This window comes from Poecilia mexicana, unplaced genomic scaffold (genome assembly GCF_051168715.1).
Source record: "Poecilia mexicana isolate PSO_F unplaced genomic scaffold, ASM5116871v1 scaffold_8, whole genome shotgun sequence".
Classification (NCBI taxonomy): domain Eukaryota; kingdom Metazoa; phylum Chordata; class Actinopteri; order Cyprinodontiformes; family Poeciliidae; genus Poecilia; species Poecilia mexicana.
In genome coordinates, this window is record NW_028263377.1 from 27,706,467 (window position 1) to 27,728,718 (window position 22,252).

Below are 22,252 nucleotides of genomic sequence, written 5' to 3' on the forward strand. Positions count from 1 at the left end.
GATTTTTCCTCTTTCTGATTAACAACCAACACCAGCAGCAGAAAACCTTCTGGATTTGACCTTTAACCTCTAAACATAAACAGATTAATAATCATCAAAGCCAGGATGTGTAGGACGGCCAGCTGGGCTCTTTGTGGACTTCTGCTGAGCAAACGGCGCCACAGCATGTCCATAAACAATAATGACAACAGATGAGTGAAACAGGCCTGTGGCGTCCAGCATCAACCAGTTAAAACAAGTTATAACTTCTGTTTACATGATTTATTGTTTTTCTCTTTTCTCTTCAGAGATCGGAGGCAGAGCAGAAGTGGAAACGACTTTATTGCCTCCGTTTGTCTTCCAGACTGGATCAGGAGGATCCTTCACTCAACTGCAGATTGAAGCAGAAATTATGAAGAATCAACAATTTTCATGAAACTGTGACTCCAAACATCAGAATCGAATCAGGAGAATCCCGTCCTTCCTGGACCGGTCGCCACTTCATCACAAATTAACGTAATATTTTGTAAAACCACGTCGGTCCATGGTCATAGATACGGAAACTCCAGGTTCTGGTCTGGTATGAGTTCCTAGAAAACAGGTTCAGTTTCTTCCAATGTACAGGAGGAACAGAACCAGAACATCTACGGTTCTGGACCAGAACTCGGATTCAGGAGTTTTAGGGGAATTCTGCAGGAAATGACAGGAATGAGTGGGAAGGCGGAGCAACTCCAACACCTGTCAAACACAGAAGGTCCTCAGTGATCAAACTAAAGGGAAACCAAAATGCTCTGGACCGGTCCATCTGGTTTTAGAGCTCTCTGGATCTTACAGTCTGGACTCTTCAGAGGAACAGACATCCAGAACTCGGTTTTCAGATCCCGTTCCCTGTGTGCATCACAGGGAACGGGATCTGAAAGTGACCTGTAGGTCTTCAGCATCAGACCATCTGGATTTGAAATGGAGACGTTGGCAGAACTTTATCCTCACAGTGAAAGTTCTGGTTCCACTGCCTTTCTGTTTCTGGTCTGCATGTTCTCCCGGTGCTTCATGGGTTCTGTCTGGGTTCTCCAGCTTCATCCCTGACTTCCTGGTGCTCCACATGGCAGCGATCAGATCCATCAGACTTCCAGTCCGAGGTCTTAATCTCTCAGCTGGACAGGATCCTAGTTGTTGGTTAAACATCATCTCAGTGAGAAATAATCTCTGAGCTCTTGAAATCTGGAGATAAACCAGTTTGCTTCTGCAGCCCTGCTCACAAACTGAACCGCCTTCTCGACCTCAGCTTCTGGGAGATTCTTTGTTTTCTGAAGAAATCACAGATTTAAACTGATGATGGGTCTAACCCAGGGGGGGCAGCTCCAAACCCAGGGGGGGCAGCTCCAAACCCAGGGGGGGGGCAGCTCCAAACCCAGGGAGGGGGGGGGGGCAGCTCCAAACCCAGGGGGGGCAGCTCCTAACCCAGGGGGGGCAGCTCCTAACCCAGGGGGGGGGGGGGGGGGGCAGCTCCAAACCCAGGGGGGGGGGGGGCAGCTCCTAACCCAGGGGGGGGGCAGCTCCTAACCCAGGGAGGGGGGGGGGGCAGCTCCAAACCCAGGGGGGGCAGCTCCAAACCCAGGGGGGGGGCAGCTCCTAACCCAGGGAGGGGGGGGGGGCAGCTCCAAACCCAGGGGGGGCAGCTCCTAACCCAGGGGGGGCAGCTCCTAACCCAGGGGGGGGGGGGGGGCAGCTCCAAACCCGGGGGGGGGGGGGGCAGCTCCTAACCCAGGGGGGGCAGCTCCAAACCCAGGGAGGGGGGGGGGCAGCTCCAAACCCAGGGGGGGGGGCAGCTCCAAGCCCAGGGGTGGGGGGGGGCAGCTCCTAACCCAGGGGGGGGGGCAGCTCCAAACCCAGGGGGGGGGCAGCTCCAAGCCCAGGGGTGGGGGGGGGCAGCTCCTAACCCAGGGGGGGCAGCTCCTAACCCAGGGGGGGGGGCAGCTCCAGGCCTGGAGGGTCTCCTGCAACTTTTATACGTGTCTCTACTTCAACACACCTGAGTCAAATAACGAGGTCGTTAGCAGGACTCTGGAGAACCTGACTGCTCTGAGGAGGAGATTCAGCTGTTGGACCAGGGAGACGTCTAAGAGCTGCAGGACTCGGCCCACTCGCGGTGGGCCGAGTCTAAGAGCTGCAGGACTCGGCCCACTCGCGGTGGGCCGAGTCTAAGAGCTGCAGGACTCGGCCCACCGCTGGTCTAACCCAAGAGCCTCTGGTGGGTTTTGGTCCATTATTGCAGAAATGTTGAAGCTGGAAGCTTGAACATGAGCTGGATCCGTCCCCAGAGAAATGTTGAGATTCCACCAGAGTGGGCGGAGCCACTAACCACGGAGGGGCGTGGTCTACTGTGGGGGTTGGGGTCATGACAAGTGAAGCGTTGTTGCTAACTTAGCGGCATTGTTGCTATGTTTAGAGACTTTTCAGACCTTCTGACAACTTCTTGTCAAAAAAGCGACCAGCACCAAATCTAGAGACATTTTCTGTGGCCTTGAAGAGCCAATCCCTCTGCAGCTGACGGCCTGCAGTCAGAGCCACTCGGCTCCGTGTTCGATCAGTGCTAACCACGCTAGCTGTCCATGTCCTGACTCACCACCAGGGGGCGTGGTGACAGATTCTGTGAAATTTCCACATGTAGCCGGTTCCATCCGACTCATCTGTTGTATGTACTCTGCGTTGTGTGTGTAGGTGAAGAAAGAAACCAGCAGTGGAGGACCCAGGGTGTTTTGTAGCAGGAAGGCGGGTTTATTCTGTTCAAAATAAAAATGCATTCAGCACAGCAGTTCCCGGGCTCCGGCCTCCCCACACAGACCGTAACCAACCAAAACAACAAAAATAAAAGCGTTTGGACGGTAAACTCGATAATTGTCTTTAATGTGGGAATTAAATACCCCTAAATTTTCCAGATTAACCTGAGATTCTCAACGCTGTTGGTACCAGAGAGGCTGGTTGTCTCTGTGTTGGACCGGAAACCGTCCAGGATTCACTCTGGACCTGCTAACATCAAGCCAGAGGCTGCTGGAATCATTTCAGCAGGTTCTGTCTCGTGTTTTTGGCCTGAATTGGAAAATAAATCTCTCCGTTCGCTTCTGCTGCAGCTTTCATTCACTCCTGTTATGGATGTTCAGAGATTTTTTTCCAATCTGACAGAATACCTGGAAATCTAATCTGAAGCGTTCTGGAAAGTTTGATGACAGAAATGCTGACAGTTTAACAGGAATGTCTTAATTAAAGTTTTATTAGCAGCTTTTGGACCCAAACAGGATCCATCAAAGCTGAGCACTGCTGACCCGCAGGCAGAGTAAGAGCTGCAGGCCGACGTTTACGACCGATTACTGCCTGTCAGTCACAGCCTCCCCTTTAATGCCTCGGATCAGAACCCGCCTGCGGCAGGTTGGCATTCACTGGAGCCAGAACCAGAACCGACTGCAGCTCAGGTGTCGACTTAGCAGGAGGATGAAGAGCCACACAAAGAAACCTGCAGTTTTATTTTTACTCCATCAATCAACGTTTGTCTAGAAAGTTGATTTTATGCTTTCAGAACCAGAACCAGAAATTATGCAGCACCAAGTTACTTGGATGTTTTGTAAACTGTTATTCGAACAAAGTTCAAAGTTATTATTGTTGAGAATTACATTTTAAGTTGTTTTGAATTAAATACCAACATTGAATAAAGTCATATTCACCGTAAATTATTTTCAATCAGATCCTTTTGCAAAAATCAATCAATATTTTCATTTTATCTGTATAACTGCAGAATATTGTAATTATTATGTTAATGTTTTTCATCATTACTAGTAGAAATGTTATTTTATTATGATTAGTAAAGTAAGCTCATGTATTTTTCCCCTTTAATATAAATACTTCATGATGATGAACTGTTTTCCTTTTTCACTTTTCGTTTTGTTTCTTCGTCTAAACTCGTCTGATTCACAATAAAAATGACACTAAACATTAAATATTGTGTTAATGTTTCAATTATGTTTAGCATTTTACGATTAGCGCTTTAGCATTAACAGGATCAGTGTTTACCATTAGCGCTTTAGCGTTAGCATGAATAATGTTTATGTTTAGCGTTAGCGGAGCAGCTTGTATAACTGGAAGACATGAACTGGTTTCTGTTCAGCACCAGAGACGCCGACTCCATTCGGTCCACTTTCAGAATGAACTCATCACCTCCAGAACCGCTGGAGCACCGTTCAGGATCTGCCGAAAGAGCTGAACCCCAGCAGAACCAGAACCTGCCTGGTGGTTCTACTCACCCTGTAGAGCAGCAGGAGGTCCAGATGATCTGCAGGAACATCTTCAGGTGAATCTGCCTGAAGCCTTTTGAAGCCTCTGCTTCACTCTGATGATCACAGGAAAGGTTCTGAGATCTTTGACCCACAAAATCACTTTGAGGGCCGCAGACGGCCCCCGCTCCACACTTTGACCACCCTGGGTTTGGATCAAAGCAGACTGAAGCTTGAACCGGGTTTCTGCATCAAAGCCGACTTTGTTTCAGAGCTTCACGCCCGAACACAGTCTGCGCCCCGAGTCAAGCTGCGTCGCCATGGTGACGGCGGCCCGGGGCGTTTTCCCACAGAGGCACCTGAAGAGGAGCCGCCGCGGGCAGAGCGAAGCGTTTCGGTCCGCTCTGAGAGCGAGATCAGCGCCAGGTTACCTCATCGCCGCTGTAGGAGCTCCAGAACCGGTCCGACCGCCGGTCCTGCACCAGAACCACGGAACACAAACCAGCCTCAACATTATGACCACCTGAACTCAGGCTGGGCCGAAACCAAACCAAACGGTTTGCTGATCATGATCCCTGGATTCATATCAGTCTCCATGTTTTCACAGCGAATATATTAACTTGACAAAGACGCAGCGGGAAATGATGGACAGCAGAGCGACACCAAAACTCCCCGGATGTCAGACACATTCTGGGGTTAAAGGAGTAACTTCACTTTAAAAACCAGCCATGATTAGCGCTTCAGCGTTAGCGGAACTAAAGCACAACGTAGACTCTACATTCTGCAATGTAACATGCAGAGAACGAATAACCACAGGAAGTTGAGTGGAAGGAAAAAGTGCAGCAGCAGCGGGAGAACAGCGGCCTTTAGAGGATCCTCAAGCAGAATCCATTCCAGAACCTGGAGGAGCTTCACTGGGAGTCACAACATCTCGACCCAGACGGGTTCTGAACCAGAACCACAAGCTGGTCCAGTGACCCTGGTGGTTCTGGGCTTCATGGGCCCGAAACCGGACCCGACCCAACGAGGAAGATGAAATCGGAACCAACGATGAAGACTGCCCCAGACCTACAGAACCTCAGCAGAACCTGGTCTGGGTTCTGGAGCCCAGACCAGAACCGAGACATTTCTGTTAAAATCTCTTTTTGTCATTAGTTTTCTGAGACATTCTGGGTTTTCTGTGATCCAGAACCATCAGAACCACAGAACATAAAGGCTTAATAATCTGGATTCTCCAAACCGGACCGGTTCTGTACAGCTGTTGGTTCTGTTTTTCCCATCATGCATTCTAGGAGGCTCTGTGGGTTTTCATGATCCTCCATCAGAACCACACCAGATCAGCTCGGAGCAAACTGCGGTTCTGGACCTGGTTTGGACCAGGACCTGGTTTAGTTCTGGACCCGGTTCTGGACCTGGTTTGGACCAGGACCTGGTTTAGTTCTGGACCCGGTTCTGGACCCGGTTTGGACCAGGACCTGGTTTAGTTCTGGACCCGGTTCTGGACCCAGTTTGGACCAGGACCCGGACCGGTTCTGGACCCAGCAGGGATGCAGCAGTGGCACCGCCCCAGCCTGGTTCTGGTTGAGACGGGTTAGAACAGAGTCTGATGTCTGGGCCGGTTCGGTTCTGGTGCAGCCTGCAGGTATCTGCCTCGGTGGGTGTGGGTCTTGGCTCCGCCCCCTCACCCGAAGCCCCGCCCACCGCGGCTCTATAAAAGGCCGGCCGCTCCGCCGCTCCTCACTTCTCTCCTCTCCTCTCCTGAGAAGACAGACGGACTCCTCATCTTCATCATGGCCACCATGGTGTACTCCTCCTCCTCCTCCTCCCGGAGCTCCATGGGCGGAGGCCTGGCCCGCTCCTCCTTCGGCGGCGGCCTCAGCTCCTTCAGCGTGGCCGGGGGGGCCGGCGGCGGCGGCAGCATCAGGGTCTCCCGGGCCAGCCGGACCTTCTCTGCCGGCGGGGGCGGCGGCAGCGCGGCCTTCGGCTTCGGCGGGGGAGCCGGTTCCGGGTTCGGCGGCGGGTTCGGTGGGGGTGCAGGTGGCGGGTTCGGAGGGGGCGCGGGGTTCGGTGCTGGTGGCGGTGCCGGGTTCGGAGGAGGTGAAGACGGCATCATCGGCAACGAGAAGTTCACCATGCAGAACCTGAACGACCGCCTGGCCTCCTACCTGACCAAGGTGGCGGCGCTGGAGAAGGCCAACGCGGACCTGGAGCTCAAGATCCGGGAGTTCGCAGAGAGCAAGGTGGGCCCGTCCAAACGGGACTACAGCCCCTTCTACGTCACCATCGCAGACCTGCAGGCCAAGGTGAGTCTGCACCAACACCCGAGAACATCCGAAAACACCCGACAGGACCCGAAACCACAACTTCAGAAAGATGCTGACGGCGGCAATAATCTGCTGAAATTAGGGAATCTGAACATATTTATTAAAGATTTAACTTTTAATAAAAGATTCTCCAGATGATTGAAAAGTTTTAAGATGAGAAACTTTTCATTCTGATGAGAATTTTAACCCAGCAGCTCCATTTAAGATGATGCCACACCAAGCCATCTTCATCGACCATCGATCATTAAAAATAACAACAATGATAATGATCGTATCTATAATAATAAATGGGGCTGCACAGTGGCTCAGCTGGGAACACTGTTGCCTTGGGTTCGATTCCCGGCCCTGGTCTTTCTGCACGGAGTCTCCATGGCGGGTTCTCTCCGGGTACTCCGGCTTCCTCCCACAGAAACATGACGGTCAGGTTAATTGGCCTCTCTAAATTCTCCCTGTGTGTGTGTGTGTGTGTGTGTGGTTGTCTCTCTGTGTTGCCAGGTGACTCCGCCTCTCGCCCGAAACGTTCACTGGAGAGGCAGCAGCACCTGCTGACCCCATTAAGGTGAAAATGGATAATAAATGCTGATATTGGGTTGCTTGTGTGTTTTCAGATCGAGGCAGCCCTGGTGGCTAAAGGCTCCGTGATGCTGAGCATCGACAACGCAAGACTGGCTCAGGATGACTTCAGGATCAAGTCAGTCTCTCTATCTCTCTCTCTTTCTCTCCCCTTTCTACGCGCTACCTGCAGCTCAGGCGCGCCCTCTCCTGGCGGAACGTCCCCATTACATGGAAAAAATCAGTAAAAACGCATCTGGAACTGCGGGGCTGGATCGATTAATCAGTTATTGAAATAATCAAGTAATTTTATAATTAATTGGAGCATACGGACTATAAAAAGGTAATTTGTTGATAAAACACAGCAAGCCAAAACTGAAGTGGTATTTTATCTTCACATAGTTCAGATTCTGTAATAATCTCCTATTAAGCACAATTTCTATAACATTAATAAAAATTAGCATTCCTGAATGAATAAATAAAATTTAATTATATTAAAAAGGATTTTAATTATTTGCATTTTTATATATTTTATTGCAGAAGATTAAATGGTCAAATTAAAACTTTGCAGAATGTACCTTTTTTTTGATCTGATTAATCTTCTGAATAATCGATAACTAAAATAATCATTAGCTCTATCTGTAACACTGCCTTAAGCTCACCAGGTAGGCAGCTGACCTTTGACCCGACCAGATAATTCAATTCCAAAATACTCAAAATGAAATTAAATGTTGTAGCTCCTTAAGGCCACAGTAGCTTTATTAATGGGTTTAATGTTAAATTTCTTACCACTTTGTTTTGTTAATTTTCTAAAAATTAAACAAGTTCTTACATTTTTAAGAATTTTTAGCATTTTTTAAATTATTAGTTATTTAACAAATGTTAAAATTAGAAAAAATAAAGTAATTAAAATTTGCAATTTTTTAGAAATGTGACAATTTATTTCAATTTGTTTTAAATTTAAAATTTAATTTTAAAAAACTTTATTATTTTTAAATTTGAAAAGGTTACCAAAGAAAATGCCTCCCTGTGATGTAAACCAGTGACTCCTCCGAGTCGTTCCTGGTGGTTCTGACGCGCTGCGGTTCGCGCCTGCAGGTACGAGAACGAGCTGTCCATGCGCCAGTCGGTGGAGGCCGACATCGCCGGGCTGAAGCTGCTGCTGGGAGAAATAGGCGTGGCCAAGAGCGACCTGACCATGCAGATCGAAAGCCTGAAGGACGAGCTGCTGTCCATGAAGAAGAACCACGAGGAGGTAGGCGAGCCGCCGCTCGTCTGTCACGCTGCCTCCCACAGGTTGCCGCTTTCAGCTGCCGCTTCCTTCCGCTGCAGGACCTCCTCACCATGCGCACCCAGGTGGGCGGCCAGGTCAACGTGGAGGTGGACGCCGCCCCCCAGGAGGACCTCACCAAGATCATGGAGGAGATCAGGGAACACTACGAGTCCGTCGCCGCCAAGAACCGCAAAGAGCTGGAAGGCTGGTTCCAGGCCAAGGTAGGAACCGGACCGCGCACAGCATGAGCCAGCAGGCTCTGTGGCCGGACCGAACCGAACCGCTTCGTCGTCTTTCTGCAGTCCGAGACGCTCTCAAAGGAGGTGGCAACCACAGAGATGACTCTGAAGACGACAACCACCGAGGTGAAGGAGGTGAAGAGTCAGCTGCAGGCGCTGGAGATCGAGCTCCAGTCCCAGCTCAGCATGGTGAGATCCAGAAACCTCAAAGTTACAGAAACACCAGGTCCAAAGTACCAACACCAGAACGTTATTGTTCCCGTTTCCATTTTAAATCATAATGTCATAACAACAAAGCTCAAATGATGGAAGTCATAATATCACAGGAATATATTAATGTGAGAATAAAGTCAAAATAATCCAAGAATAAAGATGTGAGAATGAAGCTGTAACATCAGGGAAATACAGTCATGAATGAAAATAGGGATGTTGAGCAGCTTGTGAAGTTCTACTTCAGTTTTACAAGTAAGAAAATCCTTCAAATTAAAAACAGTTGGTTCAGAAAGAGCCACAACAGAGCAGGACCATCCAAAACTTCCTCTCATTTGATCAGTCTTACCTGGTAAAATACAATCTTTATTCTGCAAATATAAAGATTTTATTCTCCATTAAATGATGGATTATTAGTCAGAGGAAAGCAGCGCTGCCGTTGTTCGTCTGATTTAATCGTCTCGTTGCAGAAAGCGTCTCTCGAAGCGTCTCTCGCTGACGTTCAGAACCGCTTCGCCATGCAGCTGAACGGCTTCCAGATGAGGGTAAGCTGGAGCTCAGCTGTGCACTGCTGAGGCTGATCTGAACGGCAGCACTCAGCGTGAGGTTACCTGTGCAGGTGTCGTCTCTGGAGGAGCAGCTGGTGCAGCTGAGGGCCGACCTGGAGCGGCAGGGACAGGAGTACCAGATGCTGCTGGACATCAAGACCCGGCTGGAGCTGGAGATCGCAGAATACCGCCGGCTGCTGGACGGAGAGGCAGCAGGATCCGCGGCAGGGTGAGAGCAGGTTCAGATAATAGAGTTAAAATGGAGGCCGGCGGTCTGCAGACGCCCTGCAGGTCTGTTTGGTGGAGATTAGCAGTAGAGCTGCTGGGACGATTTTACTGACCTGAAGCTGAAAACTGGATCGAGGAACATTTAATCTACTCAATGACCAGCTAATTCCTGTTAGCATTGCATGCTAACGGCTACGGATGCCTCTACATTCAAACAGTAAAGCACCAGATTCACATATTTAACTCTGGGAAAGATTTAATGATACACAAACTTCAAACAGGAAAAACTAAATCTTTACAAATGCAGCCATCTTGGATTGGTCAGAAACCTACAAATTTAATCCAAGAGGATTAAATTTTTCCCACTTTTTTCTTGTTTATGTTTATCTTCATTAAAACATTTTCTGACTCTGAAATAGATCAAATAAAAGCACAAAAGCAGAGACTTACCCATTTCCCTTCTTTTGCAGGCTTTCCTCTTCCTCCTCTTCTTCAACCACAGTTACCAAAACTGTGATCACCAAGGTGATCGAGGAGACCAGTAGCTAAGAGCATTCACACAGCTGTCTGATGGGGCGGAGTCGAATCTCGACCTTTCACCTTCCTGCTTAATGAGACAAGAACCACTTCCTGCCGATGAGGAGCGTCCATCTCATCTTCTTCCTTTTACGCCTCACTTCCTGCTGTGACTCAGTTAAAGATGGAAAACTTTCTGTCTTCAACAAATAAACTGAACTAAACTCAATAGAAATCGTCTCGTATTCATTTCAGTCTATTAAAATGTTTAAATCAGTTTTAGAAAAACTCAAGCGATCTCACATCTATCAGCCAATCAGAATGGAGCAAAACTGATAAAGACTAAATATATTTCTAAATCCAAGAGGGAAAGTTTTCTGACTAAAACATAAAAAAAACATGACAAACCAGAAAAAGTGGTTGAGATTTGATCAGTCTGACTTTGACCTCTGACTTTACCATAGCTAGTGATAGCCCACATGCTAGTGATAGCCCACATGCTAGTGATAGCCCACATGCTAGTGATAGCCCACACGTTGGTGATAGCCCACATGCTAGTGATAGCCCACATGCTAGTGATAGCCCACACGCTAGTGATAGCCCACACGTTGGTGATAGCCCACATGCTAGAGATAGCCCACACGCTGGTGATAGCCCACATGCTAGTGATAGCCCACATGTTGGTGATAGCCCACATGTTGGTGATAGCCTACATGCTAGTGATAGCCCACATGCTGGTGATAGCCCACATGTTGGTGATAGCCTACATGCTAGTGATAGCCCACATGTTGGTGATAGCCTACATGCTAGTGATAGCCCACATGTTGGTGATAGCCCACATGCTAGTGATAGCCCACATGTTGGTGATAGCCTACATGCTAGAGATAGCCCACATGTTGTTGATAGCATACATGCTAGTGATAGCCCAATAGACACTTTTCAAAGTGACGTCAGACAATGGCCGCCATAACTCAAACCTGGGTATCTTTACTTCCGGTGTGATTTTGCCTTGGGAACCAAGCTGAAAAATTCCCGCATTCTCATAATCTTAAGGATATAATAAAAGGTAAGTTTAATAATAACAGCATTTAAGTGTTAGATAGCTGTTATTAATCATTGTAAAATCACCATTCTCTAACTGTGTATAAAATAAACAGCCTCCGATCGGAGAGTAAACCACCTAGCAGCAGCTTTAGCCACATTTAGGAAAAAATATATTCTCCGTCAGCGCTGTAACGTTTAGAGGTTCACTTTCTGTATTTTATAAAACAGTGTTTACGTGTTAGATAACCGTTATTAGTCATTGTCAATTTACCATTCTCCAACCAGCCTCCGATCATGAGTAAACCAGCTAGCAGCAGCTTTAGCCACAGTTAGGAAACATATACACCGCCGCCTGTCAGTGATGTAACGTTTAGAGGTTCATTTTCTGTATTAATGGAAAATAAAGGACATAAAAATAACTTTAATCTGATTACTGGATTTGAAATACGAGCTCGTTAGATTATTCGTTACCGGAAAAAGTGGTCCGATTAGAGGAAGGCATTACAAAGCAGCGGCGGCACCGGACATCTCTGCTTATAACAAACAAACCCCTATTTTATGGGATGAGTGGCAACTCCAGTCTATAATTTAAGAATCTGATCAAGATTAGAGCCTAAAACGTTATAGTTCAAAAACAGTAAAAAGTTCTGGTTAAGGAACAGTTATGTCACGTAGTTAGCTAGCTAACAAAATTCACTAATGCTAAGCTAACGGTTACGCAAAACAAAAATACCTACCTTCATAGTCAAACAGGTTTTGTTCGGTGAAGAATTTCTAGCCTTTGTCTAATTTAGATTTTATTGTCAGAGAAAATTGGTTTGCAAATCGTGATCTATCTTCAAATCTTATTTTAGGCAAATGTTTTAGAGACTGTGTAAACTCCATGCTCTGGTGTTCTGTCTGATCAACATATGCTGTCAGATATATACATATATATATATAAATATCTAAATCTCTCTATATATATGTCTCTATATAGATATATATATGTCCATTTTACATATATATATATGAAATAGACAACTTTATCGTTACTTACTATGTACACCGGAACTAAAGATACACAGCTTCGAGCCAAAACGGAGGTTGTGTGACGTCATGTGAAAAGGGTCTATTATGAGGACTGGACTGTGCATATTCAACACTACGTCTAGAGGAATATTTCTACCGAATATTAAAAAAGGTTATTATTTTAAAATAAGTTGAGAGATACAGACATATATTTTGGTTGACAGATACTCCTGGTGTTCCATCACATAAATAAATGGTATGATAAAAACAAATGCGTCCAAAACAAACACATTTTTAGATTATTGGAGCTGAAATAAATATATTTGTTTTCTTTTTTTATTATTATATTTGTTTTAATTTTTGGAGCTTGCTCCACCCCTTCGCCTATAATTTAAGTTTAATTTAAATTATGGTAAATAATATAGTGTCTTTCAGAATCAAACACTCATAACCGGATATCTAGGAGAAAAAATACATTTTTATACGTTTTGATCTTTCAACACACAAAAACTCTGTTTAATACAAATAAACACAATTCATTATAAAAACTTCAACCAAAGTGGAGATTTGAGAAAACTCCGTGTGGACGGAGTCCCGCGCAGTGCAGTGTGCCACAAATAAAGCGCCAATAAATCCACATATTTGCTTTGACACGATTCCCGTTATTGTGTTTTAATAACTTTAAGTTCTGATACGCCGTTTACAGCAGTTCAAGCTCTAACTGTTCACACAAACTAACCTCCTGGCGTCATTAAATATCGAACAGGAAGTCCCTGTTATTGTGAAGCCTTCTGATTGGCTGACGGGTTTGAGCTTTGCGCTACACTGCCCCCTAGGGGCCAGGCGAGTTTTAAACTGTGCCGCTTCATGCAGATAAAATGTCAGAATCCAGTGTACAATATTGTGTTTTTAAATGTGGAGATTTCCATCTTTACAAAGATTTTATGATGTAAAACAAAATAAAAATGAATAAACACTAACTTTAGCACTTTAATTTTCTTTTATTTCCATCTTATTAATATTTTTTATTTTTCAAGTTATGTATTTATTACACATTTTAGTCAGAAAAAAAAAAATTCCAAATGAGAATGTGTTTTATTTTTTATTTGAATCATTCTTGGAGGCCCTGCTTCAAACCTCTGCAGGTTCCTGTTGTGGAGATAAAGGAGAGGAGTCAAAGGTCAGGATGTAACATTGTGTCTTTAATAACGTCTCCATTACAGGATGTTGCATCACTTCCTCTTTTTCTTTATTACATTTTGTTGGAGCAACAAAATCCATTCGAGATTTGTACACAGTGAGCGATCTCCTTGGAGCTGGGGGGTCGGGACGTTTGGTCTGAAAGCCCGGCATTCCCGCTGAGCTCGTCTGGAAAAATAATCTGGAATGCTTCGGAGCGAAAAGGAACGCCACCTGATTATCGTCAGCAACGAGACACCGGCCGCGTCCCGGTCCGAGGACGGCCGGCCTCAGAGGACTACCTGCTGCAGGCAGGAGGCCCTCTGAGGTCAGAGGTCAACGTTAACCAGAAAACACCTGAAGTTAAGAACCAGAACCCACCGGAACCGGATCACAGAGCGGATGGAAGGAGCCGCAGAACCCTGACCCGGCTTCTAAACAGGAAGTTACTCTGGATGCGGCTCCTTTAGAACCGACAGACCCATGAGACAGTGGACCCGGTCCGGCCCGGTCGGTTCGGTGCTGCTGGTCTGATTCAGTAAAAAACTGGAAATATTTAAAAAAAAAAAAAAAACATGAAACTTTTGTGCTTGTGTTTCATAAGTACTCCAAAAATACGGACCAGTCCTGCAGAGCCGGTCCAGTTCCCCTCCTCCCCCACAGTATATAAGGTGAACAAACAAACAAACAAACACACACACACACACACACACACACACACACACACACAGCCTTGCATAAGTCGCTCCTTTCACTCCGTCCACAGATAAAATGTAAAAGAGCACAAAGGTATGAAAATGTAAGAAAAGTCATAAAGAAACCTTTATATAGCGCTTGTATAAAAACAGGAATAATACTTTGATTCTCCGGAGGTTAAAGGTCGGCTTTAGCTGCTGTCGCTGCTCACGGCACTGCTGCCGCCGTCGCTGCTGGTGCTGGCCGTATCGGCCCGCTCCCGCTTGTGGATCTGCTCGTGCGCCTTGAGGTGGCCCGACTGGCTGAAAGTCTTGCCGCAGCGGGGGCAGGCGTACGGCCGCTCGCCCGTGTGGATCTGCTGGTGCGCCTTCAGGTGACCCAGCCGGCCGAAACTCTTGCCGCACTGCGTGCAGCCGAACGGCCGCTCCCCCGTGTGGATCTTCTCGTGGGTCTTCAGGACGCCCGAGTTGCTGAAAGTCTTCCCGCACTGCGAGCAGGAGAAGGGCTTCTCGCCCGTGTGGATCTGGACGTGGTTGCGGTAGCTGGTCTCCTTGGTGAAGCTCTTGCCGCAGTGCTGGCAGCAGAACGGCCGCTCGCCCGTGTGACTCAGCTGGTGCGCCTTCAGCTCCTTGGACTGGCCGAAGCTCTTTCCGCAGGCGGCGCAGATGAAGGGCCGCTCACCGGTGTGCAGCCGCTGGTGCGAGCGCAGGTCGTCGGCCTTGGTGAAGCCCTTGGGGCAGTGGGCGCAGACGTAGGGCTTCTGGCCCGTGTGGATCAGCTGGTGGCGCTTCAGGTTTCCGGCCTGACCGAAGCTCTTGCCGCACTGCGAGCAGGTGTACGGCCGCTCGCCCGTGTGGATGCGCTGGTGCGTCTTCAGGTTGCCCAGCGTGCTGAAGTTCTTCCCGCACTGCGTGCAGGAGAAGGGTTTCTCCCCCTGCATGTTGCGCGGCTTTCTCACCGTGGGACTCTGGGTCTTGGTGGTGATGAGCAGACCCAGGCCGGCGCCGGCCTGGCCCGCCCGGCCCAACCCGTCCGCCGCCTTCCCGTCCGCGGCGGGCTGCAGCTCGTACAGCGTGCCCTCTCCAAAGTCGGGGTCGGGTTTGCCCAGCCCGTCCAGCAGCAGGGCGTCGGGCCGCAGCTTGTTGAGCTCGGTGCGCAGCTCGGCCATGTGGATGGACTCCAGGCCGTTGTGGTGCAGGTGGGCCGACACGGCGCCGGCCTCCGGGTACTCGGACTTCAGCGCGCCCAGCTCGGCGCTGTAGTAGCAGTGCAGGTCCACAGCATGGTCTGACTTGATGTACTCCAGGGTGTCGGTGACCTGCAGGAGGGAAAACACCCGATGAGTCGGACCTGGAACCGACCAGAACCGCCACGAGTTCTGCGGACCATAGGTCTACAGTGGAGCGGCTGAGACAATCATTTCCATTTGGAGAATAAAGTCATAATTTTATACTCCTCCATAAAAATGTAAATATAAAACGAAGCATATTGAGCATTTATGAAGTTTTACTTTTAGAAATAAGAAAATAATTCATCTTTTAAAACAGCATCAAATTATCAGCAGCACTTTGAGCAACAGACGGAGCCGCTGTCAGAGAACCATCCAAACTTTCTCATTAGAACTTTTTGACATTTTACAAATATTTATCACTTTTTTTCTGCCAATACATATTTAAAAAAATTATTAACAAAAATCTGTCCTGTATGTTTTCAGAATCAAGTGACCGCTCTAATGTGTTAGCATTTCAGCGCTAGCATGCTAGCTGTTAGTGTATTTTGTTGGTTCTTCCATATTTTATGTTGCTGCTAATAAAATATCATAAAGTCAGATTTGCAGATTTACGTTAACGGGTCCAGACTGTTGAAACTGGGAGAAAGTTTATTAGTTTTATTACAACTAATAAAAACTAAAACAATATTTAACTAATGTAAAAAAACTACATATTTAATAAAAACAAAAAATATGCAAATAAAAAACTAAACTATTTTTAACTTACAAAAACTAAACATTTAACTAATAAGAGCTAATTAAATCTAACTGAATTAGACAAAACGTCTCAGTGAAATAAACCTAAGTTGTAATGAAAACTCCAGAACCATCAAGACTCTGGTTCTGACCCGACCGGGCCGTGTCAGAACCGCCTCTGGTACCTGGGAGATGTAGTCGAACACGGAGCAGGGCTCGTAGTGCGACTTGTAGTCCAGCTCCGACGCGTCGCCGTGGTGGAACGCCAGCTGGTGGTTGTCATGGTGACCGTGGTGCTCGGACTTGATGTAGTCGAGGCCGCTGATCTCCATCTTGATCTGGTCGTGGCCCAGCTCGGCGGTGGACAGCGGCTGTATCTCGGACAGGTCCACGGTCCGGATGGGCTCCAGGTCGCAGTCCTCCGGCTCGCTCTTCACGCACGGCAGCATCACCAGCGGCTCGGCGATCTCCGCCGCCAGAGAACTGAGCGTGGGCGTGGGGCAGTCCGACGACAGCAGCGCCAGCGTGGGCGGGGCGGCGCCGTCCAGAGGCGGCGGGGGGGAGCCGCAGTCCGGCGGCAGGCCGAGGCCCAGACACTCTGCCTCCAAGTCCGACATGGTGAGGGGCGGAGCCAATCCTCCTCACCGCTCTCCGTACCTACACCTGAAGAGTCGCCGAGGCAACAAGCCACGCCTCCTCCTCTCCTCCTCCTCGCCCCACGGCTGCTGGGGGAGGGCGGTCCTGATGAGGGTGAGGGGGTCGACCTGAGAGGAACCAGACGATGAGGAGAAGGTCCGAGACGTCAGCGCCGTCACCTGACTGGAACCAGCCTGCAGGGGGAGACAGAGAGGGGAACAATAATATTAATCATTCCTGTCATTAGTAATAATTAATATGATCATTATTACTGTTGGTTGCAGCAGCAGTATTAAGTTGTCTCCGGTCCTGCCTGGGTAAAGCTGCTGTATCGCGTTTTCCAGGCACATTGTTCCATGTTACCTTCATACGTTATAAAAATGCTGTTATATAACATATAAAATTTAACTTAAAGAAATTTTACTTCGCGATTTAACGCCTTCAAATTGGGCCTCTGTCTCTTTAAAAACTCCTGCTCTTTCTGAAGCTCCGCCTCCAGGAAGTCATGCCAACATGCCTCCTCCATTAACCCTGAAACGTTTCTACCAGCGCTGCTCTGAGAACCTGATGCAGTTCCTCCAGGTGTTTGCCAATTGCTGCTGGCTAGTCTGAAGGAGTTGAGAGAGACGGGAGCTTGGAAGCTGCAGCTGTGAGGAGGAGCTGCGCCTCGAAGGCGGGGCTAGCTCCACCCAGGAGCTTTGCAAGCTGAATGGTTGCCATGGAGATTAAAGGATTTCTCAAACATGCATGAAAGAATTAAATCAACACTCCAGGTTTGTTTCTGATGAGGAAATAAAAACATTATAACGTGATGGAAAGATCAAAAAGTTGGTTTTACAAAAGACTGGCCCTTTAATAAAATAATCTCTGAAAACATTTCCTCTCTACGCTGCTCTGCGGCGCTCAGAGCACAAGAAGAACCGCTAAATTATTTGACTGCTGCAGACAAAACAAAAGGACATCATTCTGCAAGCAGCTGTTCACGAGCGACACTGAGCTGCTATGAACAAATAAAAACATGAATATGAGAAACAATCCTGTGATCTGCTACATCCTATTTTAATGTACTGACAGGCCTAATCAAATCATTTAGAAACCATCTATTAACCAGTCATAATTAACTCACAGCACCGTCATTAATCAGATTAAACATTGAAACTGTTTGACAGCCATAATTAAGAGTTTTATTAATTATGGATCCAGTACTTCACAAATGAAGTTTATTATTGTTTCTGGTTGTAGTGGAACTTTTTATTTAGCTCCATTAATTATTCATTATACTGTAATTAATCCTTTAAAACCTTTTACCAGCATTAATTAAAATAGTTTAACAGGTGCTGCGTTTACTGACTGCAGGAAAACAGACCAAACCTTTTCCTGAGTGTTTTTTCAGTCCTCCTGCTGCAGACTGTGTCGCAGCACAACCTGCAGCAGGAAGCGTCATGTCAGGCTACTTCCTGCCTCTGAACTCCAGCAGCTTTAGTCCTTCATGTCTCCAGATGTTGGTAGAAACACAGAGCCGACATCTGTTTGGGAAAAAAGTGGAAAACAAACGCAGCAGGTTTCCGTTCAGATCCGTAACTTGGTTAGTTTTTGTTTCCTCTTTTATCTATCAGCAGCAAAGGATCTGCTGATTATAAGAGCCATAAATCAGCATCGTATCGGTAACATATCAGTATCAGGCTGGGATGCGTTCGCCGACTCGGGCTGGGATGCGTTCGCCGACTCGGGCTGGGATGCGTTCGCCGACTCGGGCTGGGATGCGTTCGCCGACTCGGGCTGGGATGCGTTCGCCGACTCGGGCTGGGATGCGTTTGCCGACTCGGGCTGGGATGCGTTTGCCGACTCGGGCTGGGATGCGTTCGCTGACTCGGGCTGGGATGCGTTCGCTAACTCGGGCTGGGATGCGTTCGCTGACTCGGGCTGGGATGCGTTCGCTGACTCGGGCTGGGATGCGTTCGCTGACTCGGGCTGGGATGCGTTCGCTGACTCGGGCTGGGATGCGTTCGCTGACTCGGGCTGGGATGCGTTTGCCGACTCGGGCTGGGATGCGTTTGCCGACTCGGGCTGGGATGCGTTTGCCGACTCGGGCTGGGATGCGTTTGCCGACTCGGGCTGGGATGCGTTCGCTGACTCGGGCTGGGATGCGTTCGCTAACTCGGGCTGGGATGCGTTCGCTGACTCGGGCTGGGATGCGTTCGCTGACTCGGGCTGCTTCCATCATTTTCAGACGTTGTTTACATCCAGATTTATCATCTGTCTTCTTCTGCTGCAGAATTATGACATGTTTCAAGTCAACAACGTAAAAGTCGGATAAATTGCGACGTTCAGACTGCAGGCACTTTGGAAACTCTCGGTTTTAGTTCCACATATGGAAGAGGAACAGATAACTGAATTAGGCCACATTAATTTAGCTCTTATTTGGGCCAATGTTAATATTTCTACTATAAACTGAAACATATATATTTTCCAAACAAAAAGTCAACCACATCACTAACGTTGCGTCTCTGCTCCAAACTACCCACAATGCAACGCTGCATGACTATCACATGACCAAACCCCTCCACAAACACAAACAGCAACAAGATGGAAATAAACCAGTTTCTAAATATCTAATATCATTTATCGGCTCCATACGGTGAGTAAAAACCTCAAACTAAACGACACTGATGTAGAAGACAGGAAGAGAAAAATCAGAAAAGCCCAAAATCCTGACAGGTTTGGGTTCATCTGCCGGAGATTATTGTCACAATTAAACCAAATTCTGATCATATTCTTTCACCACAAAGGCATCAAGAAAAATTACAATTTACAAACATTTTCCTCGTCATCAGTGCTTCCAAAGCTGTGATAATTTGGATAATTCCTGTAATATGGCCACCAAAGAACTGCATGGATGAAATAATGAGCCGTTATATTATGAAGCCAAGTAAATCCATTCAGGCCAATGGAGCCCGTCTGCCACTGACTGGTAGAAATAATGTTCATATGAAACTCAAAGTGAGTCCAGAAGGTCTCTGCTGTTTCTGGACCTGTTCTTTGGACTTTGGTTGCTGTTCTACTCGCTCAGTTCAGTCTGAGGAAACCTTGGGTTAAATTATGGGATGGAGCAGCTCCAGGTGTCCATCGGGTCCCACATCCGGGTCACGACCTGGACAGATTTCCTGGTGATGATGGAAGGACTGAACTGGTACCAGGGTCAAAGGTCAAGCTGATGCCAGCTGATGAAGACTGAGATGATTTCAACATAAATTTGATCAACCGTCTGGATGGGAATTTCTCTTTTTCACTAATTTCTGAACCTCCAGGTTTTTATTATTGTTTAAACAAAGATTAACAAACATCTGGGAATTTAAATGTTTTTTTTCACCTCACTTATCCGTACCTGGAAATATTCTAATCAAATTCCAGTTTTACAGGATCCCAGGAAGTGACCCGCAGGCGCTGACCGTTACCTGTCTGCTGTCACACAGCCACGCAGGCTCACGCACACCGGCCCACGCACCGCTGCCGTGACTTCCTCCCGGTGGCGGCTCTTTCTCCGCCTCCAGACAGCGGTAGAAAGCTGCTGCTGTTTTCGGAGAGAATCGCTCTGCAGCCGCACCAGCAGGGCCGAGCTGTTAGCCGCTAGTAGCTAGCAGCTAGCCAGTGGCCATCTTGTTTACGGAGAACCAGCGGGGCTAGCTGCAGCTAGCATCCCGCAGAAAGTGAGAGTGAGGCGGCCGCAGGAGGAGACACAGCGGCCTCCTTCAGGCTGCCTGGCCGCTTTGTGCATCTCACAGGCAGGCTGCGGGCAGCAGAGACCGGCTGACACCCCGACACGAAGCCACAGAACCGGGGGCGATACGAGCGGCGGCCCGGTCCTCCGTCAGACCGTTAACAGGCTCCGAACCTAGCGGAACTCCGAGGCTCGGGGCTGGGGAGAGGGAAATCCCCGGAGAGGGAGGCTCTTACCTGCGGGTGGCCCGCTTCATGGTCCGCTATCTTGGTTCTGCTCGGTTCGGTTCGGCTTCCCCTCAGCTGCGGTAGCTCAGTCCTCCGGACCCGCCACGTCCACCTCGGCAGAACACCCTCTCCTCCTCCTCCTTCTTCTCCTCCTCTTTCACTGACTAATTCCCCTCCCTCCTTCCTTCATACCTTCCTTTCCTCCCTCCTTCCTCCCGCTCGTGCACACACATACCCGTTCAGGCGGGTATCTGGGTCACCATGACAACGGCGCCAGTAGGTGGGTACAGCTGTGAGGGCGCGCGCAGAGCGGGTACGCGCAAGTCATCTCGCGCTCTGCCTTTTGATCTCCATTGTTCCGACTGCACGCGCCGATGTGCTAATTTGAATTAGTGAATGAATGAGGAGCAGCACGCGCCCCGCTGAGCCGGGGCAGCCAGGGCACGAGGCAATTATCTGACGTCACTACGTCCCAAAGATATGTTTGTTTTAAGGGAACCAAACACATTTCAGAATGTTTTTAGTTATATTAGCGTTTAAATAATTAACTTCTTAATGAATATAGAATTATTAGTTTTATTAATTCAATCTGAGCTTTAATTTAAATAATGACATTAATATTATGTGCTATTATTTTATTCCTATTTCTTTTGTCAGTTTTTATGTATGTTTTCTAATTTATTTATATTAATTTTTCACATATTTGTTTGTTTTTTGTTTTCATTTATTCTTATTTCAGATTTTCATGGTATTTATTTTTTGACAGGTTTTATGTCATAATAACCACCTTTTCAGGTCTTTTGTTGTCACCATTTTAAATAAAATATTTTTTCTCTTTTATTTACTCAATTTATTTGCACCATGTTTCATATTTAATAGCCATGTTTGCTGTTCAATGAGTTCTTTAGTCTGGGATTATTTTGGTTTATTTACCTGTTTATTGTTTCATTTACTTTTGCATTTTTCTGTGTTTGTTTCCATTTTGAATCTCTAAGGAACGCTGTCACCTTCAGTTTTACAGCAGAAAAATGTGGTTTATTGATAAAGTGATGAAAACTGAGTCATAATGAGTTAACTATTGGTATATGAATGGGCTTAAGTGATAAACAGCAAAGTTCAGAATTATCTATCAGAATATTATATTTCTAAACAGGTGAAGGACAGATAATACGTCATTATGGAGGATAAAGATGCAGAACCATTACTCAGGTTTACAGGAGCAACTTTCTGAATGTTTCAGTTCTTTTTACATCTGCCTTTCAAGCTAAGATTACCATCATTGCCCTCTGACCCCAGGGCCCCTGAGCGTGCTCAGTGATCCAAACAAAGGTCCAGCGCCGGTTCGTAAACTGGAAACCTGTTGATGATTCACGGAGGAGGAAAAACTCTGGATCTTTTCAGTGTTTGTTCTTCACCAAACTGCCTTGTTCTGGGTCTGGATCCTCAGAGAGCCGGTTCATCCGGGTCCACAGCATGGTGGTTCCATCGCCTGCGTTTCTCTGGGCGCCCACCTGATCGTTTTCCTCTGGGTTTGAGACAAAGTGCGGTTGTCACCAGAGACTCATCGTGGTGGCGAACACAGCCGGACTTCGCTCATCCTGACAGTGATTGGAGAAACTTGAGTCTTCGTCTCACTCCCTC

General features: G+C 47.5%; 2 protein-coding genes across 3 annotated transcripts; one reads left to right on the plus strand and one right to left on the minus strand.

Annotated features, from left to right (window-relative positions):
- The first annotated feature begins 5,986 nt into the window (after positions 1-5,986).
- LOC106904882 (keratin, type I cytoskeletal 13-like) lies at positions 5,987-10,369 on the plus strand. The gene is made up of 8 exons (XM_014969393.2): positions 5,987-6,547; positions 7,177-7,259; positions 8,219-8,375; positions 8,453-8,614; positions 8,696-8,821; positions 9,313-9,387; positions 9,462-9,619; positions 10,089-10,369. Exons 1-8 carry the CDS (start codon positions 6,035-6,037, stop codon positions 10,165-10,167), a joined length of 1,353 nt encoding a protein of 450 aa, XP_014824879.2. The 5' UTR covers positions 5,987-6,034; the 3' UTR covers positions 10,168-10,369.
- Positions 10,370-13,370: 3,001 nt separating this feature from the next.
- On the minus strand, positions 13,371-21,611 carry LOC106904881 (uncharacterized). Of its 2 annotated transcripts, none has more exons than XM_014969392.2 (3): positions 20,621-21,611; positions 16,216-16,860; positions 13,371-15,382 (listed from the first exon to the last, which is right to left on the minus strand). In XM_014969392.2, the coding sequence occupies exons 2-3, from the start codon at positions 16,645-16,647 to the stop codon at positions 14,255-14,257; spliced, it is 1,560 nt and encodes a 519-aa protein (XP_014824878.2). In that variant the 5' UTR covers positions 16,648-16,860; positions 20,621-21,611; the 3' UTR covers positions 13,371-14,254. The 2 variants fall into 2 exon arrangements, with proteins under 2 accessions (XP_014824878.2, XP_087863950.1); XM_088007824.1 differs by lacking the exon at positions 20,621-21,611 and adding an exon at positions 18,038-18,560.
- Positions 21,612-22,252: the final 641 nt, after the last annotated feature.